Source organism: Semicossyphus pulcher, unplaced genomic scaffold, assembly GCF_022749685.1.
Source record: "Semicossyphus pulcher isolate SPU_LCO1_2020_fin unplaced genomic scaffold, fSemPul1.0.p SCAF_8, whole genome shotgun sequence".
In the NCBI taxonomy this organism is placed as follows: Eukaryota; Metazoa; Chordata; class Actinopteri; order Labriformes; family Labridae; genus Semicossyphus; species Semicossyphus pulcher.
The window spans coordinates 21,049,414-21,068,866 of NW_027211759.1; the positions used below are offsets into that span (position 1 = coordinate 21,049,414).

Here is a 19,453-nt window from a genome sequence, read left to right on the forward strand (position 1 = left end):
TTTACGTGATACATGTCATAGCACACTCTTGACATATTATGAGCGGCATTCTTCCCAAAAATGTGAAATAGAGGCTGCAGTTTGGCAATTTATAAATGGATGGTCTGGGTTGTAAACAGACATTACCGGTTTAGGTAAGGGGGGAGAAAGCAGAAACTGGAACCAACCTTTCCAGACACCTCCAAATGACCATAAATTTACTGCAATGGAGTCCTGTTCAGGGTTCCCAGCAAACCCTGGACATGCTCCAGTACATCCAAAACTCAGCTGCCAGGGTTCTCACCCGCGCCAAGCCCTGGCAGCACATCACCCTCACCCACCGCCACTGGCTCCCTGTCAAGTCCCGCATCACCTATAAAATCCTCCTCCTCACCTACAGGTCTCTCCATTCCCTCGCCCCCCCAGTACCTAAAGGACCTCCTCCATCCCTACACCCCGTCCTGGAGTCTGCGGTCCTCAGATGCGCACCTGCTCTCCATCCCTCACTCTCACCTCCGAACTGTTGGGAACTGAGCCTTCAGTGTTGCTGCCCCCACCTTCTGGAACTTTCCGCCTGCAGAGATCCGCAACGCTGCCTCCCTTCACATTAACACCCTCAAAACACATCTGTTCACCACGGCCTTTGGACTATAATTCACCACCTTCCCCTCTTTCTGCCTATTTGTGTGCTTGTTTTGTTCTGTTGTCTGTTCATTATTTACTCTGTAAAGCAGCCTTGGGTCCCTTGAAAGGCGCTATATAAGTCTAAGTTATTATTATTATTATTATACATTTCAGTTAAGCCCTCTTTTAACATCCATCTGTTACTGTACCTTTTAATCCTTCAGAGGTGCCACTCCCACCTGACATTGTTGTAGTTGTATCTGTAGTCATCGATCTTTTCTTTGTTTGTTCAGCCATAGTAGATTACTGTTTACTCGCAACACTTGCAGAGAAAGCAGCCACTTAGCTCCGCCTACCCTCTCTGGCAGACCAACCACCACAAAAGTCGCCATAGATACCCAATCCATAATAACATTATATACTGCAAATGCAAAGGCTTTTCATCAGTGGGCTATAGGTGCAATCACCATTGTTTTACCTCATTCAGCGATAGATAGTGACTTAACGGACGTTTATTTAAATGAAAATCTCCCAGATTATCAATTTAAGGCAATTTAGAGTCAGTAATTAACCTAACGTGCATGTCTTTGGATTGCAAACTCTTCACAGAAAGACCCCTGCTGTCTTGAAAACTACTCCATTATCAAGCAGCCTCCACTCTAAAAGCTTGAACACAAACATTAGCACCTTTACAGAGGAAGGATTTACTGCAGGATTGTTTTAGATTTAGTGAAAAAATGACTTCAAACATAGTTACCTGGTAATGCAGTCGACAAGCTGGTGACTGAATGTATTTTGACTGGTGGAAATTACTGTCCATATTAAGATAATGACAACAATAGTGTAACATAACTGCTTTGCAGATTGATATTTGCAAACTGACTGTGCTTCATATTTGTATTCATGGGAGAGCACCGTAAAATCAGGATTTAACAATGTCTTGGATGACATTTTGAGGAAATGCTCTGACCTTCACGTGTGCTCTTTTTTTCCCCTCCCCTCCTCACCTGTATCTCACTGCTCACTGCGTCTGATCAGAGCTGACAGCTGTCCTTCCCCTGCCTTGCCCTGCAAACACACGCACGCACAGCAAACAAGACATTACTGAGCAGCACCAGGGTCTCATCTCAGAAAGCGGGATGCGGCAACTAATTTGGCGGCTTATACCACACCTGAATTAAACTTTATAGATCTTAATTTACCTCAGTTTCAATCCAGGTTTGAAGGGGTTAAAGGTTTTATTCAGCAAAGTTTACTTATCCCGCCTCATGAGACAGGCTTCAGGACTCCACAAACAACCCTCAAAAACAGTATATTGATTCTGTTTTATGTTTCACAGCTATGACAGGTTGAGAGAGCTGTGGAAAAGTCAAACGAAGCCAGAGAATGATCCGGAGGGCAGATTAGGCTGGGAAAGAGAATAAAACATCAACAGATAAAGGAGGAGAGAGAGAGCGAGTGAGTGAGACGGCTGTTAAACTGAAGGACATTTCATCCTAAGACCAACAGCTGACCCCATGCCAATAAAACAATGTTAAAACCGAGGCATTAGGTAAGTGTTCTCCGTCTACTCTGCTTCCCTGCCAACGCTTCCCCCGTCACTCTTGGCTGGCGTTTCTGAGAGCTACATGTTCGCTGCGGTGCCAACTTCCATGCGCAGGCTTTTCTGAACTGTGGATAACACAATTTGGGTAAACAAATTTAGCTCGTATTGCTTGTGACATTGTTTTCACTCCCTCAGAGACAAAGAACAAATCAAAGTTCCCATCATTAACCACATATTGTATTTATATCGAGTGCTTATTCTAATGAACTGAAAGTCAATGAGGCTTCTAATTGTTTTTTAGTTTTATGCAGTGTGTGAGATGATGCCGCCTATTAATGCTCAGCAGAGTTTGGAGCAGTGTTATATTTTAAAAACAAGTCAGGTGACCCTTGGTGTGGTTTAAAGAGTTCATGGGTGTGTGTGATTTTGCTGTGATGTGGGTGGCAAAACAACGTGTCCTCTCAAATCCAACTACAACTGATTATGCCAGATAGATATGTTTGCGTTGACTCCTCTCTGCTTCTAGTCTCATAATAAATCTTAGCGGTGGCAGTCTTCCTATAAGAGCGTAACAGCTCAAAAACCTTGGCAAAAACAGCATCATCATCCATATCAAGTGGATGCTGGAGGCTTTCTTGGAACGTGGTTCATGGTTATTTATGGTGTGCCATTCAAATCAGAAAAACAGTTAACAATTATTTGCCAAATACCGCTTGTGTGAAGCCCGGCTCAATAGCCTCTTTAGATCTCTCTACAGAGAACAGCTTGTTTTTCCTCATCTCTCTGTCTCTCTCCAGACCTCTAATCCTGCTCCATTGTCTCTCAGTGCCGGTTTATGGAGGAGAAGGACGTGAACAGAAGGGGAAAGCGGACACCATAATTAGAAACTCCCGATTAACTCTCGTGTTGAAATTCAGAATTTGTTTACTCTTTCAGCTGAACCCTTTCCTGTATTCAGATGATAAATACATGTTTGGCCTTGTACCTGACAGTGTCTTTGTAATTTCTTATAAATTTATGCATGACCAATAACATGCACTTATAACACTATTCAAATGCTCACTGGGAAAATAGCTTTTCATTATGTGATATAAGCATATTGCTTTTGCAAATTCTGCCTAATCCCCCGAGAGCACCAGGGTTTCATCTCATCTCATCCTCAGGCCCCCGGTATTATAGCCATTATTGGTACTGCAGCTTTTGCATTGATGATTAGATTTAAATCAGAGAAATAAACAGCCTATTTTATGACAGAGGACAAATATGGAAATTCTAATCTCTCAATTTCAAACCAAGTCCAAAAACTTGATAGTAAACTGTTAGTACAAGTCTCTTAGATCTCTAAGTGCTGTAATCATCCACATGATCATTTTTTCTTAAAAGATAAAGCTAAGGGTTTTTTTTTTTTATTAAGTTATCAAGACCAGTGGTTCTCAAGGTGGGGTCCTGGGACCCCTGGGGGTCTGTAAATTAAGTACAATACATGTATAAGCAATTATAAAAGTAAGCTGTTGCATGTCTACAGATGAGGACCATTTGCCCCAGGAATACAAGCACATTGTGTCCATTACTCCCACCCACGTTGGCTTTGGGCCAAAAGAAACTGATATGATTGTGACACATCACGTCAATCTGTCATGAATCACTCAACTCACTCAGGACAAACGGTCGTTCCTGCGTCTGTCTTGCTACTGTTCATTTTCTGAAAGCTTCTAAGATCAATTACTTGAAAAGTATAAATGCTGCTGAGTTGAGTCCACAAGCAAATTGAATAAAATGACCCTCTGTTTTAAAGTCTATAAGTGAAAGGAACATGATTCAAATGGAAATGTTTTTCTGTTTATAACTGTGAGACGGATCTGAAGTATTTAGGCTGATAAGTTTACAATACAAATAGTTCCGATGGCATCTAAGAGTGCAAACAGTAAGCATATGATTAATCGGTGTACGATTATGAGAAGGTCCTTGGAAAATGTTCTCCCCTTCCCTGGCCCCAAAAAGTTTGAGAACCCCTAATCAAGACAACAATGATCATATTGCTCCCCACAGGTGTTTTATTTTTGCATTGTGTGTTTTTATTCATTTAGTTCATTATAATAACAAAATCATATTTTGTTTATGTTGATGTCATTGTATTTTAAATTGATTAATGTTAAAGAAGGGCAGAAAGGAAGAAAAAAGTAATCAAAACAATAATCTTCTATATGGGTATGTATATGTGAAGATTTTTGGAAATGTGTTCTGTCAAACAGTAGGTAATATTTTTAAGTACTTAAGTTTTGAGTTTTTGTATTGTAAATAAAGTGAAGCATTTTTCTCACATGGTGACACAGAGGAAACTGCACATGAACAGCTCGTGTGCGTCATTTGTTTTGAAATGTAGCATTAAGCTACGCTAGCGTTCACAAGAAACGGTCAAGCTAACTTAAGTTTATTTACCCTTACCCCGAACATACCTTATTTGCGCGGATGAGGGTACAGTCTAACTAAGCGTTACAAAAAGAGTCAATTGTGATATTACCGGCAAACAACATAGGTAACACTCGCTCGTGACATAATTACATAACGTTACAGCTGTGTGAATGTTTCTCTTTGTACCTGCCTCCGGTTAAGAGTCTCACTGTGTTTGCTTGTCAAACGGGTTTTCTCTCTCCAACCTCTGTGTGTCTCTGCAGCTCTCTCTCACACTGGAGACTACAAGCAGGAAGTAGAATAAAAGAAGACGCAGATGAAAATAAGGAAGTAAGTGCTGTCGGATCGAAGCTGGAGAATCCCCTATTCTGCTAAAAAGTGAAAGCAGACTTGTCGATAGCATACTAATAGATTTCAAAGCACAGCGACTGTGCTACGGAAGTTAGCCGTCAAGCTAATTCCTCCACTTTAACCCAAAACAACAGTAGACAGGAAACACAGACGAGCGAGGAAGACACAGACGAGTAAGTACACTGCAGTTAGTTTCAACCTAATAAACCCCACAGGATCATGAGGGGGGGAAAGCTTGTGTGTTTTTTTGTGAGGGGGAGGCACTGTGTGAATGTGTGAGTCAGAAAGAGAGAAATAGCACAGAGGTGTTTGGGAAGAGGGGGAGTTCTTTGTGCATTACAGCACTTTTTCTACCGGTTGTTTGTGTCAGCAGTGGAAAAGAAGAGTACACAAACAGAGCTCAGGAGAGGAAGGCTCGAGGAGAAAGAGAAAGGAGGACTAAAAAGTCTCTCTCTCAGTGGTCTCTCCTCATTCCTTTAGCTTTACTCCTGCAGAGCTGTCTGAAAGGAGGGTGGTAGTGAATACAGAAAAGAAACGCACAAGACATGAAAAGGTCAGGGCCTGATGACACGCAGAGTCGGGTGAAAGAAGGAGAGCGTGGGTGTTTGGTCATGCTGCGGGTACAGCAGTTCACACTCAGCACTTTCTGTTTGTGAGTCTGTAAACAAAGTGAGTGTGTTTGCATACAAAGATAGTTCAGTGGCTGCAGATAGGATCCTCCTGTTTATTATCCTTGAAAGTTATGGGGTTGTTTTTGCGTAGCTCGTGTGATAGTGATGCTTTGAAGGTTGTTGCCTGTGGACTTTGGCTCCCTCCATACATCATCTGTTGTGGGAATATTATATCAGAGCAGAGGGGATTAGTCCTGAGGATCTCGGACTTTCCCCTGTGCAAATTTGAGAGCTGTTCACAGAAGGTCACTGCTATTAATAACCTGTCCTCTCCTCTGTTTGTTTCCTATAAGACTTACTCGTCTTATGCACAGAATTATTATCAGCTGCCATGGACCACAAAGGGGAATCCCAGGAAGGAGCTATGGGGCTGAAACAAGAGGAGCTGCCGCAGATGGATGGGTCATGTGATGCCTGCGAGCCTGACGAGGCCCAACCAGCAACACAAGTTTGCCACACCTGCAGCTTCGCCTTCTGCCCAGTCCATGCCGACAGACATGCCACCAGCACACATCACCCGGTAATGCCTTATAACCACGAGGGGACACAAGCTAATGGCCCAAACAGAGACTCTAGAGTTGGAGATGGATCTGAGGTGGTTGCAGGTGCAGAAGGGGCGGCAGGAATGGAAATGCTCGGGGCGGCAATGGCTAATGCCAATGTTAGTGGTGATGATGCTGGGGGTAAAGGAGAAGCCCAGAATGAGCTGGGTGAGGGTGCCGAAGCAGGACAGGAAGCTGCTGGAGAGGCTGCGAAGAGGGACACTGTGACGGTAGAGAGGCTGCGCTGCAAGGAGCACGGACAGGAAGGTTCCCTTTACTGTAAACCAGATGAGAAGATAATCTGCGTGGTGTGTGCCGTGCAGGGGGAGCACCGCGGGCATGAGATCATCACGCTGCATGAGGCCTACGTGTGGCAGAAGGTGAGTTGGAACATGACAGCATTGTGTGATTTACTGTACTTTACTTTATAACACTGCTGCACAACATCTGCAGCTCTATAATGTATAACATAATGTATTCACAGCGCTGCCTATCTGGTTTGCATTTCTAATTCAGTGCTAAGTAGTATGCCAATAGCTGAAGGCCCTGTTGTCTGTTAGTCAGCTCACCAGGGCTCTGAGAGAGCTCGGAGTAATATTTTTAACCTAACAATTTCTCATTATCTCATGACATCATTAACTAATCGATTCAGGTAGATAAATACCTTAAATAAAACATTGTGATAATATTCGTTTGGCCAGTCTCCAACTATAGCTACATCCTCCCTGCATTTTCCAGATGGCTTTCTGCTCCCAGTGGATTTAATATGTCCATGGAGTCACCATGCGCTCATTGCAGCAATGCAGATGGTCCAGTAAGCTGAAGAATCACTCCACTACCATCATCACTATGTGCTCAGTTCTGCAGAGAGAGCATAGTGTTTGTGATGATTATAGCACAATTTAGAGTCTGATGTTATCAGCACACTGAGCACACTCGGACTGTGTTATTGCACAGAGGACCAATTAACAAGGTGTGATAGCATCAGAAACCAGGACTTAGCTTTGGATTAATATTTTGAACAGCCGAGAGTTTTTGTTTGTGAAAATAAACTGGAACAGGAAATATCAGCGAAACCCTCGTTCGAAAATCGTCCCCCCCAAAAAAAGTAAGCTCTATTTATTTAGCTCCAGTTGTAATGACCCTCATTGTGTGCTGGCTCCAAATTACAATCCATCCTCTCGCCCCGTGGCTGTGCATCTGAAAAACAAAAGTAGAGCGGCACGCTTCGATGGCCTACTCTTACATCACAGCCACATGTGGATTGATGGGAGACAAAAGGGGTCACACAAACGCATACACAGCCTAAGGCCACGTTACTACTCTAAACTTACACTACGCTTCATCATGCATCCTGCGTCAATGTAAGAGAACCCGTGACACATGCTCTATTTTTTGTGTTAACATTGTCTAAACGCTACACTGACATGATCTTGTTTTTATCAGTATGCCCAGTCTCGTAAAGTATGAGGTATTTTGGTGATCATAATACCCAATTTATAACTTTCTAACTGAATGTTTCTATTATCTTACTCACACAGGAAAAGTCTCTGTGTATGTGCTGTGTTTTCCTCAGTGGCTAACTCTGTTGTGTTTACCTTCTATTTGTCTGCTCCACCTGTAGAGCAGACAAGGCTATGACCTGCTGGGCTGTACACAACAGATGGCTGAGAAGATCAAGACCAAGTGGACGAACCCTGAGGTGAGAGCAAACTCCTGCATACAGAGCACTGAGTCCAATTCCTACGGTTAAACAGTGAGGACATTTTCAGAAACGTCCTCCCAAAAGATTTGCACTCAACTGTTCTCAATTAGTAATGAGCTCTAACCAACTCTTATCAAATGGAATGAGAATTGCTCTGCAGCAATGAAAGGCAGGTTTGACCTCCTTGCAAGGAATGACAGCACACCGTGTGCATATTGGATTGATGTTCATTATGTGATTGCGCCATGTGGTTTGAATTAATTTGCTGAATGTTCTGCTGCAAAGATAGCTCTCTCTAGTGCAGGGTGAAGATGTCCACATTCCCCTTTAGCATTTCAGAGACGGTAAAACACGCATAGTTAAAATATGGTGTAGTTGTAATTTAAAAGACACCTGAGAAGGCTTTGAAAAGACTTCAAAAACACAGACGTAAGTCGATCTCTTTCACATCTAAAGACATTTAGTCAAAGACAACAAGATATTGCAAGACTGTTTCTCTTGCAGGGTCCCTGTTTACAAGACTACACATACATAGATACACGGCTTCCCTTCTTTGTGCAGTTGTTTAAATTTTCCTTGGTGATTCAGGCTGTAATAGTAGCTGAGTTAGCATTGTGAGCTAGCATCGTGAGCTAGCAAGCTTCTAGCAAGGCATTTTCCTTCTCCGTACTTCACTGGTTCACTGGAGTCACACTGAAACTGTGTCCAAACGGCAAACGAGCATCCTATTATTGCATCGTATTCTGAAAGGAATACATCTGACCACACAGTGCTGTTCTGCCCTGCTGGCTCTGCTGTCTACCCGGACGCCGTTTCGCCTCTGTTACGCCTCTGTTACTACCTCCGAGGCGAAACGACTTCGCCCAACCATTCCAACTCCTCTTTACACCTCGCACACGTTTTTCCTCCGCACCTCCGAAGCGCTGTTTAAAAACACACACTGGGGCGGCTTTATGCCGGCATTGATTGGTTCAGTGTAAAATGGCGAAGGCTGCATGACGACAGAGCTTCATTACGGCGCTGAGGCGGAACTGCGGTGTAAAATGGGCTTTACATAAAAGACATAAGAACATAACAGAGGCGTGTGACCACAACCTTTGTTTTTGCAGTGGCTTTCGCTGACCCTAAGTCCTGTCCATGTTTACAATAAATGTGGTTCCTGCTTCCTGTTTGGTAATAGAGAAAATACTGGTAGCCGGTTGCTTACAATGTTTCCATCATCAAAACATTTGCATTAGCCTTAGACCAAAAATATTAGACAAGTTTAATTTTGTAAGAACCTTAAGACAGAAAAAAGTCTTACCTGTGACAGCTTGGCCCAAGATGATTTTATTCTGACATTGGAAATTTCTCTGTGACATTGAAATGGCTTTAATAGTAATTTGGTGTAAGGCCATCACAAGGAAAATGTAAGTCTTCTATCAGTCTTACAAGTTTACATATTTAGGCCAAGCTGTCCCAAGCTCTATATTATATATTTTTACAGTTCCCCGGTGCATCACTTTCCTAACACCAGTTTAGATGGCTCATAATTCATTTGAAGACCATGACGATGTTGTAATTTTTTATGACGCCTTCAGCATAATCACAAAAAAGCTAAATGAGTGTTTTTAATAAATGGGTCATGTCTCTAGGTTAATAGCATCTTGTAGATTCCTGGTGAGGTTCAAAAATAAACCTTGGTTGAACCTAGTTTTTAAGCCATGGGGATCCTTACCGGAGCAGTAAAAATGACTCATTTCTTATTCAGTGAGCGCAGCAGTAAGCACTGCAGCAGCGTAGACACTGCAGCGGTGGAAACACAGCACTCTAGACTGAGATAAAGGGGGATTAAATGGGATTATATCATAAAGACATACGGTAGTAAACATGAAAGTTAATTATTTGAATACATATATTAATCATGCAGGTCCTTTCCACAGATCTCAGATGTGGCCTGTTGGGTTTCTGCAGATATACTTGATGCGTCTGATGGCATCATTGTGTGACTACTGACTCGTAGCATTTTCAGGCTTCAGTTGAAGTCACTTTTTTGACTCAGCACTTCTGTGCCAAATCAGGGAGATTGTATTTTATTCAAAATGACTGTGATTGAGGTTTTGCCATGTATAATACAGAAAGGAATTCTGAATATAGAAAACCCCTGAGCTGCTTTTAAACCCTTGTTGAACTTAGTTAGTTGAGAGAAACCTCTTTGCATTCTATGTAGGACTTAGAGGGTGTATGTGTTATAAACAGTGTTAAAATGAGCACACATATTCAAACTGTTCAAAGCAATGTTGACCTCAGTTTTGTACTGCCGTCGGAAGAGCAGCCTTGTACCGAGTTCCACTGAGGGACGGGGAAGTGACGAGACTTGGTTTTTGCCACTCAGATTATCTCAGTCAGTCAAAAGAAACGAAGACATGAAACAGGGTTCAGTGGCTGAAATAGTAATCATAAGCTTATATTTCAACCTTTGTGTCTGACCTTCACCGGGATGCCGCCTGAAAAGCCGGGTGCCGGGTTCATTTCACACACAGTCGCCCTCGTCTTAATATCAACCAAAACAAATGCTGCAAACTGAATTTTCATGACAAGTCAACCTTGAAAACGGTGGCTGTATTTCCATTACAGATGCCAGATTGGGGGCATGTACTGCCGCTGAAAATGGAACCTGACCGCAGACGCTTACTTGTTGTGCAGCGAGAGATGTAGCAGAGTCTCAGCTCCCATTGTCAACAGCTACACCTGCTCTCTTAACCCGCCCCGTAATGCCTTTTCAGCTCATAATACTGTGTCTGAATCCATCGGAGAGCAGAGGGACACAGGAGCATTTCTCAATACCCGGAGAGATGTGACCCAAGCCCGGCAGCATAATGTAGAAGGTTAATTTGTCCGGCCTGCGAGAGGTAACACTTTTACTTGCACCCCACCTAAGTTCATGTCAATTATCATGCTGAAATATCAACGCTGCCCCAAGGACTTCCTGGACATTTAGTCTTGCGCTCTTCCCCTGCAGAGGTGCTCGCTGAAAACCACTTACCTGCTCAGTCGCGGGGCGCTGTGTTGGAGACCATTATGTGGATTTGTCAGCGTGTCCTCTCTGCACTTCTAAATGTCAGCGTTCCTTATTATGCATGACAGGCGGCCATCAGAGCGACTTTCTCCTGGTGAGGAAAGTTGTATGTGTGTGAGAGAGAGATAGAGACAGAAGTTGGAGGAGGTGAAATTGCATGCTGTTGACGTCTTAAAGGAGTTAAGGGAGGAAGAAGTGTGAGCAGCTGTCGGTGGAGGTGAAGGGTGAACGAAAGAGGTTTAACCCTTAGCCGGTGCTTGCTTATCGAGTCTGCTCTGCTTAATTATGTACTTTGCCGCAGGTGTGGGGATTTTAATCTCTCAAAGCTCATATCTCCGTTCTCTACAGGGGGATGGAATATAATGCAAAAAAACAGGATTGAGGCTGCATACTTATTAACAGAGGACCAGAGGCGAAGCGTAGCACGGGGGAGCCTGGATGGCTGCCTGTCATTCATCCAGTCTTCCCATCGCCAGAGCGCTGAGAGTTACATGTGGTGCATGTTTAGGCTTCAGACCAGGACAGCAGGAAGTCGCCATATTTACCTCGTTTCCTCTCATGTTTTATTTACTCAACTTCTGCCGCACAGGGTGTCGTCCAGGGCGCCCTGCTGCCTGTGGAGTCTCTCTCTGCAGCTACAGAGAGAGGAGTCCCATATCTGGAGGCAGCACAGCGGCATCAGCCCCAGTCACAAATGTATATGTGTGCGCCTGTGTGTGTGTGTGTGTGCAGGGGCTACATCCATTTTCCTTGCTTCATAAAATCTACAAGAGCAGCAGCAGACACATTAAAGCTGCCTTATAGGGAGCCGGGGCTGAGGAACAGACGGGAGAGGCATGAAAAGACTTGGCTGCTGCTGTTAGGTGTATTCATCTTGCTTTTTTCTCCTCCTGCTCTACCTCATCCTTTATCGTCCCTTTTCTCTCTCCACCCCTCCCTCTCCCAGTGCTCTTTAAGGCTGCCATTCCCTTTCTTTCTCCACTCACGGCATTTTAATTGAATTACTCGCTATCATTCCCCAGAAAGTTGCTTGGCTGACATTGCCTGTCTCAAAACCAATAAAAAGGTGCTGCTTATTGAAACTCTGCTCTTATAAAACTAAAAGCCTTCTGTCTCATTTTCCCAATTCCTCTTTTAAATTCTCTTACTTCCCCTCTTTATGTTACTTTATAGCGCTTCTCAAGAGCTGCTGTTTTCCCAAATTAACTTCCTGTGAATTGTAGTTGTTGTTTCAGAGGCTAAATTGGAGGATCTAATTTCTGGAGGAGATAAAAGAGAGTGTCAGAGAGAGAGTGGGAGAGACTAGTTTTCACTTGGAACCAGGCCACTATAGCCAAGGGCAAGGGCAGTTCAAATCCATTTGCTCCTAATGTTGTATTAATGCTTTCTAGTCCTTTAAAAAAAACTGTATCACACAAGAGATCTGTACATATCAGCAGAGCAGCTCTCATGTGCTGCTAAGAACATTCAAAGAAATCTAAGCATTTGAACTCCAGCGCTCTCGTAATTTCCCTTAAGAAGCGTCAAAGTTAGATTAAACATTTTCGCTTCCTATGCTGATTCCAAAAAATATATTCTGCTTCTGAATATTTCATCACTTCACTGGAGCAGGATGCTTGAAATTAGGAAGCGATGCAGAGGTTAGTGCTGTCGCCTCACATCTAAAAGGTCCCTGGTTCAAATCCCAGTTCAGACTTAAGGGCCCTGGGTCTGTGTGGAGTTTGCATGGTCTTCCCATGCATGCATGGGTTCTCTATCCAGGTACTCCAGCTTCCTAACACACTCTAAAAACATGCTCGTTAGGTTAACTGGTGACTCTAATGCCCCTTTCCCAACAAAATTAGTGCGTTGACGCAGGTTTTTCAGACCCGCTAATAAATGCAGTGGAGTATACTCCTGTCTGTCTCTTTTCTGCTGCGTCACCGTCTGAAGTCACAAACGTGCTGGAAACAGGGTTAATAAACAAAACTACACACAAAGAACTTGCGTTATACTCTTTGGTAAGCAGCGCGGAGGCCAGTGATGTTACAGTGGTTAGGTCTTTATTGTATCTATTACTCATTCAGTCTCTTTATCAAACTCGGCGCCGACAAATTTGGAACCATTTTCGAGCGCTGCTTTGCTGAATTTGTAGCTGAAATGACAAGGAGTCGTCATAGCATCGTGCCGGAAAGGGGGCGGGGGTGTCGACCCAGTTTTTGTGTTACCGTTATTGTCGACCGGAGCCGAGGCGATAATTACCCGGGTTTACTGCAGAGTTATTGGACCCGGGTCTGAAGGCCGATTGTAACCTTTCCCACTAAGCAAAAAAGCAAGTTGTTAGCGGATGTAAGCAGGTTTTTTGACCAGTGGGAAAGCGGCTTAAAATTGCCTATAGGAGTGAATGTGAGCATGAAAGGTTGCCTGTCTATGTGTCAGCCCTGTGATTGACTGGCGATCTGTCCACGGTGTACCCCGCCTCTTGCCCAATGACAGCTGGGATAGGCTCCACCCCCCTCACATCTCCTCACATGATAAGAAGTAATGGATGGATGTTTCAACCAGTAAAACTGTAGATGTCTGGGTATCTTACTAACATGTGATTCTGAACAACACACCGGGTGTCTTAAGTTTTTTAGAAATGAAAATGCTTTAGTAATAAAGGACCCACTTTGTGTCTGTGTAGTTGAAGGTTAAGATAAAAGCTAAGGCTACTTTGATATCCGGCTGAGGAGTTTTCTAGTCTTCTTTTGTCTCACCTAATTTACACGACACACTGTTATTTTGTCGCTGTTGTCTTTTACACAGATTTATTTTCATTCCCGAGGGCTTTGGCTGTTTGTCTGGAGTTTTATTTCATTAGCACTAATGAGTAGCGCAACCTTTTTTGTAGCCAGTCACACAGTAACATAGTGTGTGAAGTTAATTCTATTTGAGTGTCTCTTGCTTTGTTTTAATCACGTAAAGTGTTCGAGTAATGTGTGAGAAATCTTCTGTTTTAAGGAAGCCACTGTCTTTTTGGGAAGAATTGTTTTCCATCACAAGGAGTCGTTTTCTTTCCTGTGGTACCTTTAACATCTCACATATACTGCTCAAAAAGTCATAAAGAAAGTAAGCTTATTCTGAGTTAAAATTACAATTTTTCAGAATCAAGGCTTTACTGCAGCTTACATGTGACGTATGAGCTTGCATCACCATTATTCCTTAGTTTGGCAGATAAGAACAGTACTGAAACAAAGCATGTTAAAAACATGACTGAAAATTAATTTGGCTTTCGTAATCTGCTTTCCGATTGTCCTACATGTGCAGGAAAAAGAAATAAGCTGTCTTAATCTGCCGACAAGAAGTCTTACCTCTTCCTGTACTCTCTCTTTCACACATCCACCGCCCTCTCTCTATCTCTGCCCTTGTAAGCAGTGTGCTGCTTTCTCTCCCGAGGCCTCATTCTGTGGCCTCAGCTTGCAGCAATGCAAATGAAGATTAGCACACATGAATGCTCCTTCCTTGCTCGTTGGACAAATTCTCAGAGAAACTCTGTCGCTGAGTGAAAGGACTAAGGGGGGAGAGGGCTCCTGCTCCTCAAACACACAGAGCACCGAGCCAGGATCACGGCTCCCTTCTGCTACAAAGGCTGCTGGGACACGATGAGAGGGCAGGGGGTTCGAAGGAGGTCCTGGATGTTGGGACATGTAGTGATGGAATGTGTTAGATTGATCACATATAAGCTTTCAAAGATGACAATTTTTTATGTTAAAATTCAGCCTGTACTATTGATGTTGTAGCTTTGTTCTTGGGGAACATTTTATTCATGAGTTATGCGAACTGCTTTCTCTCCATTGTCTGAAACCTGCTGCGACAACAAAAGATCAAAACATGCAAATACAGATTTTATTCTAACTTAAAGAGGGGGTATTATGCTGTTTCACATTTTAAGCCGCATATATAATGTTGCAATGTTGGATGTCCAGACTAAAAGTGGGTGAAGTTTCAAATCTGTAGGTAAAAGTATGTTGGTATCACAGAGTGAAATATGAAGCTTGAAATTAGCATTAATACATCTGGAGGAAAATATTTCTTTGTGAATGCTAAAACAATACAACGCAAATGAAATGAAACCAGAGACATCAATGAGTGTTAATAAATTGTCAAAAAAGGCATTTATTTAAAGCAGCGATTGTCAACTGGCGGCCCGCAGGCCACATCCGGCCCTCAAAAGCTTCCCATACGGCCCGCAAAATATTAATACCTGGGTTTCCGTTATCCGGTAATTGCCGGCAGAGTGCCCCAGCTTGGTGTACTCCTGGCTGTAACGTTACGTCAGGCTTAGAGCTGAAGGTTACTACAGACTTTAAATTACGCCCTCTGGTGTACTGTACTTGTAGAGTGATGGCTGTGTCCTGCACGACTCCTCCACAGGTTGAAAGTGCAACATAAAGCGTATCATATACATTTTTGGACAAAATTATTGTAGGGACAATTGACTAATTTCCATACCCAATTCTACGCCCTTGATGTAGCCTGCCTATCAAGTGTTTTTAAGCTAAATAAATGCAGATAATATTTGATGTAATTTCACCCATTTGTCCAGAACATTGAAAGCTTCCAGGACACATGGGCCGGCACAGAATGCAAACCCTGCTAATTAGGCCTAAATATATATTTATATTTTTTGAAAGTCTGGCCCCCACAGTGTCTGCTTACAAAAAATCTGGCCCTTGGACAACTCTAGTTGATGACCCCTGATTTAAAGTTAGCATAATTATTGTTTTCTGACCATTGATGTGGTCAATAACAGGATTATGATTAATGTTAATATCAAATGTAACAGCAGCACAAGTGGAGAAGAAACGGTCAGTAAAGTGTCTCAGTATAGTCAATAACACTGTAATATACAGTAGATGTTACTTTAGCTAACATTAGAAAACATGGTGTAACAGTAGCTACTGTTAGCCACATTAGCTAATTCGAAGAGGAAAGTTTTATAGTTACACACTTACACCGCTTTCCCACCTAAATTTTGCCTGTTGCCGCAGGTTTTTCAGGCCCGGGAAGACCCGCTAATGAATGCTGATCGGTGCTGACAAAGCGCTGCTTGGACGGAGACGGGTTGTATTTGTAGCTGAGATGACAAGGAGTCGCAGAAGTTACAGACAGGGCGTAGCATCGCGCTGGAAAGGGGTAGGAGATTAGCCCGTCGACACGGGTTTTGTGTTCCCATCAATGCCGATCGGAGGCGATAATTACCCGGGTCTACTGCAGAGTCATTTGACCCGGGTCTGAATGCCGATTGTAACCTTTGCCATTAAGCAAAAAAGCTGGGTGTTAGTGGGTTTTTGACCAGTGGGAAAACGGCTTAAGTCTTGGTTTAAGTCATTGACAGATTAGCAATTCAAAATACATTGCTAAAAGTTAGCTAACTCTTCCTCAGTATTCATGATATCAGCTGCATGCTAAAGTTAGCGTAACAGTGCAAGGCAAGGCAGCTTAATTGTACAGAACATTTCATACACTGAGGCAATTCAAAGTGCTTTACAGAGTAATAAAACACTATTATTGTGTAATTATGAACCCTTCATTAAAGTAGCAAAAGTTCAGGGCATGAGCTGAGTAGCTAGTAGTTAGTGTTTCTACTGTAGGTGAAGTCAGAGATATATAGTTTGATAATTTCACAGACATGTCCTTTTTGGCTATCAACAAATAAAACTTCAATGTTTCATTTGTTGATCCATGATGGTGTCCATGACATACAAAGTGCTACCTGTTCGAGACAACAAAACACGAGCCACAGCCTAAGCATTAAATTTTTGTTTCAGTACAATATAAAATAGTGAAGCCCTTTTCAATTCTTTATGTGTTTTTTTAAAGTGCTCACCACTTACATTTAAAATGACGACTCTTGTAGAAGATTAAATCAGCTTACATTGTAATTTAGTGGGATTTATTTTATTTGAGCACTTCCCTCTAATGCTCTGTGTGTTAAGGTATAAGAACTTTCAGAGGCATGGAAAAAAGGATGCTTCATCCTCTCCGATCCTCTGCATACACAGATACATCTCACTTATGTATCTGCACAAGGAGTGGAGCATTTTTTAGTTTTAGTCTGTTGTTCTTAATCCATTAGACTTGCATTTAGAGCATTGATTTTAGTGAAGAAAAAAAAATCCAATTAGATGTTTCTAATTTATTTCTGTTTCAGAATGAGCCGTGATTTTTCTTTTTCTCTGCTTACACTAAGAGAGAAAATTAGAAATGTTACTTTTTGCACTCGCTTTAATGGGCAATTTGGAGAATCGGATCTCTTTTGCAGAAATGGAAAGTACATGATAAAACCTTGTGCCCCTGAGGGCCGTGTCTCTGCCAACCTCAGTAAAGACTGATGATTCCTGCTTCACCGGAGAGAGGGAAGCTGAGGGATACAAGATAAAAAAGACAGGAAATAAGAGAGTGAAGATCTGCTCAAGGGAAGAGGAGTGACCGAGCAGCTGATGTTCAGAGATTGAAGCGATTATAACATATTCAGGAGATCCTGACGTGGGACTTTGGGGTATTTCACCCTCACGACAGCATCTGCGTCGGAGGTGGAGCCACCTCGGTGGGAAAGATTTGGGAGGTGTCTGTTTATTGAGGTGTTTTAAGGTAATGAGTCATATCTAAAGAGAGCCTCATCGGGGAAGAGGGGAATGGATTAAAAAGCTATCTGAGTGAGCAGTTCAGCTGCCTTGAAAGCCAAACAGATGGCTTGCCGTGGTAGAAGGAGCCTCTGAGGTCTCTATCTACAGATGGGATGCACAGAGTTTGCCTCCAGGGGATGTTCTTCATGCTATCAATTAGATACTGCACGATAGAGACCAGTGCACTTATTAAAATAATATCCACATGTCAAAGAGACAGAAGCTTCTCTCCTGTCCCTATACTGTGGTCCTTACATGTACATATCTCTGTATCCCCTCTGGATGTTCAAATCATCGTCCTCCTGTTTTATTGTCAGCTCATCTCTATTTTTACTTACTTGTTTTTCAGTTTGTTGTGTATCTCTGGCTTCTCTGTTTTACAAGTGCACCTAAATGATTCATACTTGCACAGAAGTAGTCATTTTATGTTAATTTGAAATGGCAGCACAGTATCTCTTACCATCTTGGGAGCGTTTCAGCATCCCTCATGCTCTGTCCCTCTCCGTCTCCTTTGCCTAATCTCCGTGTCTTCAGATGTCTACAGACGAGCTGGAGGACTATGTGAACAGGCAGTTCGATGAGCTCCGCAGATTAGTGCGTCTGGAGGAGAAGCGGACCCTTCACCTGGTCGACCTCAAAGAGGCGTTCCTGACGGCGTCGGCTGCTGAGAAAATCGCAGAGATCAGCGTGGAAACCGAGCGCCTGCAGGAGGAGATGGCCAACATCACACACCAGCTGTGCCTGCTGGAAGAGGCTGAGGGGCAGGGACTCAATCCTGTGTTGGCAGCACAGGCCCTCCGCGCAGGGCCTCCACCAGTCCGCAGAGTGCAGGTGAGAAAAAAAGCTTCCTACTCATTATCCTCCTTCTGCGTCTTGTACTGCTCACTTACTGCGCGGTAAATCGCAGGAAGAAAGTTAAGCGAGTTGATAAGGTCACGGAGGCCCAGTGTGAGTCATATTCAGGATGCTGTGATTTATTTAGTGTGGTATTTTAAGCTTGGAGGCTTCGGCTATAGACCATTTCTCCTTCACATCTTCATACAAGCTTTACAGACTCGTGCAGTTCACTTCACAAGTCTAATGTTCTTTAGTCGAAGGTGCTGACCTTGCTTAAATCCGGCCTTCTGAATCCAGGGTGATTTCTTTGTTGAATTAATTAATGGGAATTTTCATCCCAATTACACTCTATGATTAGAGTAGGCTTTCTAAACCTTCCCTTTTCTACTTTTGTGAAGTGGTTACATGACCAATTATACAGCATTCTTGTGTGAAATTGGTTTTAAACTGGGCAGCTAATAACTTTTTGGACACACAAGTCCTAGCTTATCGTGAGACTTTGAAAAAAACTGCCAGAAAGATAGCAATCCTCTGCATTGGATCTGTATTTGAGCCAAGCTTGCAGCCTAAATAACAGCACCACATCACATCACAAGGTCTGCTGAGAGCACAAACAGGGTCAATGATTAATTAAACTAAACTTTAAACCGAGAGGTCCAGTGCCAGCGTTGTTACTGAGGGCAGCCTTGTAAAACCAGACACTATGTGCTTGTCAATAAACAATTACAAACACTTTGCTGGCCAGCACAAAGCTGTTTGTTGCTGATCATGTGGATCTTCCTTTACAGTGCATTCTGCACATTGGTTAGAGAATGTAAGATATAAGATAGCAAGCAGTGGAACCCAGCCTGTATGGGTTTCTCTTGAAATGGAGAGACGTTCAAAGAAACCGCAAAGCCTTGATCCCAGGTCTTTATACTAAAAGATTATCTATTTAATGTTGACAGCACCTCCTGTATAGTCATTATACAGTAAATATGGTAAACAGGTGCCACCATACACATCTTTGTTCCAAATGAAAGAAGAGACAGTTTGTATTTATCCAGGCATACATTATGCTCGTGTAAAGAAATACAGT

General features: G+C 42.9%; 1 protein-coding gene across 1 annotated transcript in view; it reads left to right on the forward strand.

Moving 5' to 3' along the window:
• Positions 1 to 4,896: 4,896 nt before the first annotated feature.
• The window catches only part of trim44 (tripartite motif containing 44), a 57,042-nt gene continuing 42,485 nt past the window's right edge, over positions 4,897 to 19,453 (forward strand). The window contains exons 1-4 of the mRNA XM_069686626.1: positions 4,897 to 5,085; positions 5,877 to 6,505; positions 7,750 to 7,827; positions 18,073 to 18,369. Coding sequence (XP_069542727.1) covers positions 5,915 to 6,505; positions 7,750 to 7,827; positions 18,073 to 18,369 — 966 coding nt within the window. The 5' untranslated portion in view covers positions 4,897 to 5,085; positions 5,877 to 5,914. The remainder of the gene's footprint in view (positions 5,086 to 5,876; positions 6,506 to 7,749; positions 7,828 to 18,072; positions 18,370 to 19,453) is intronic.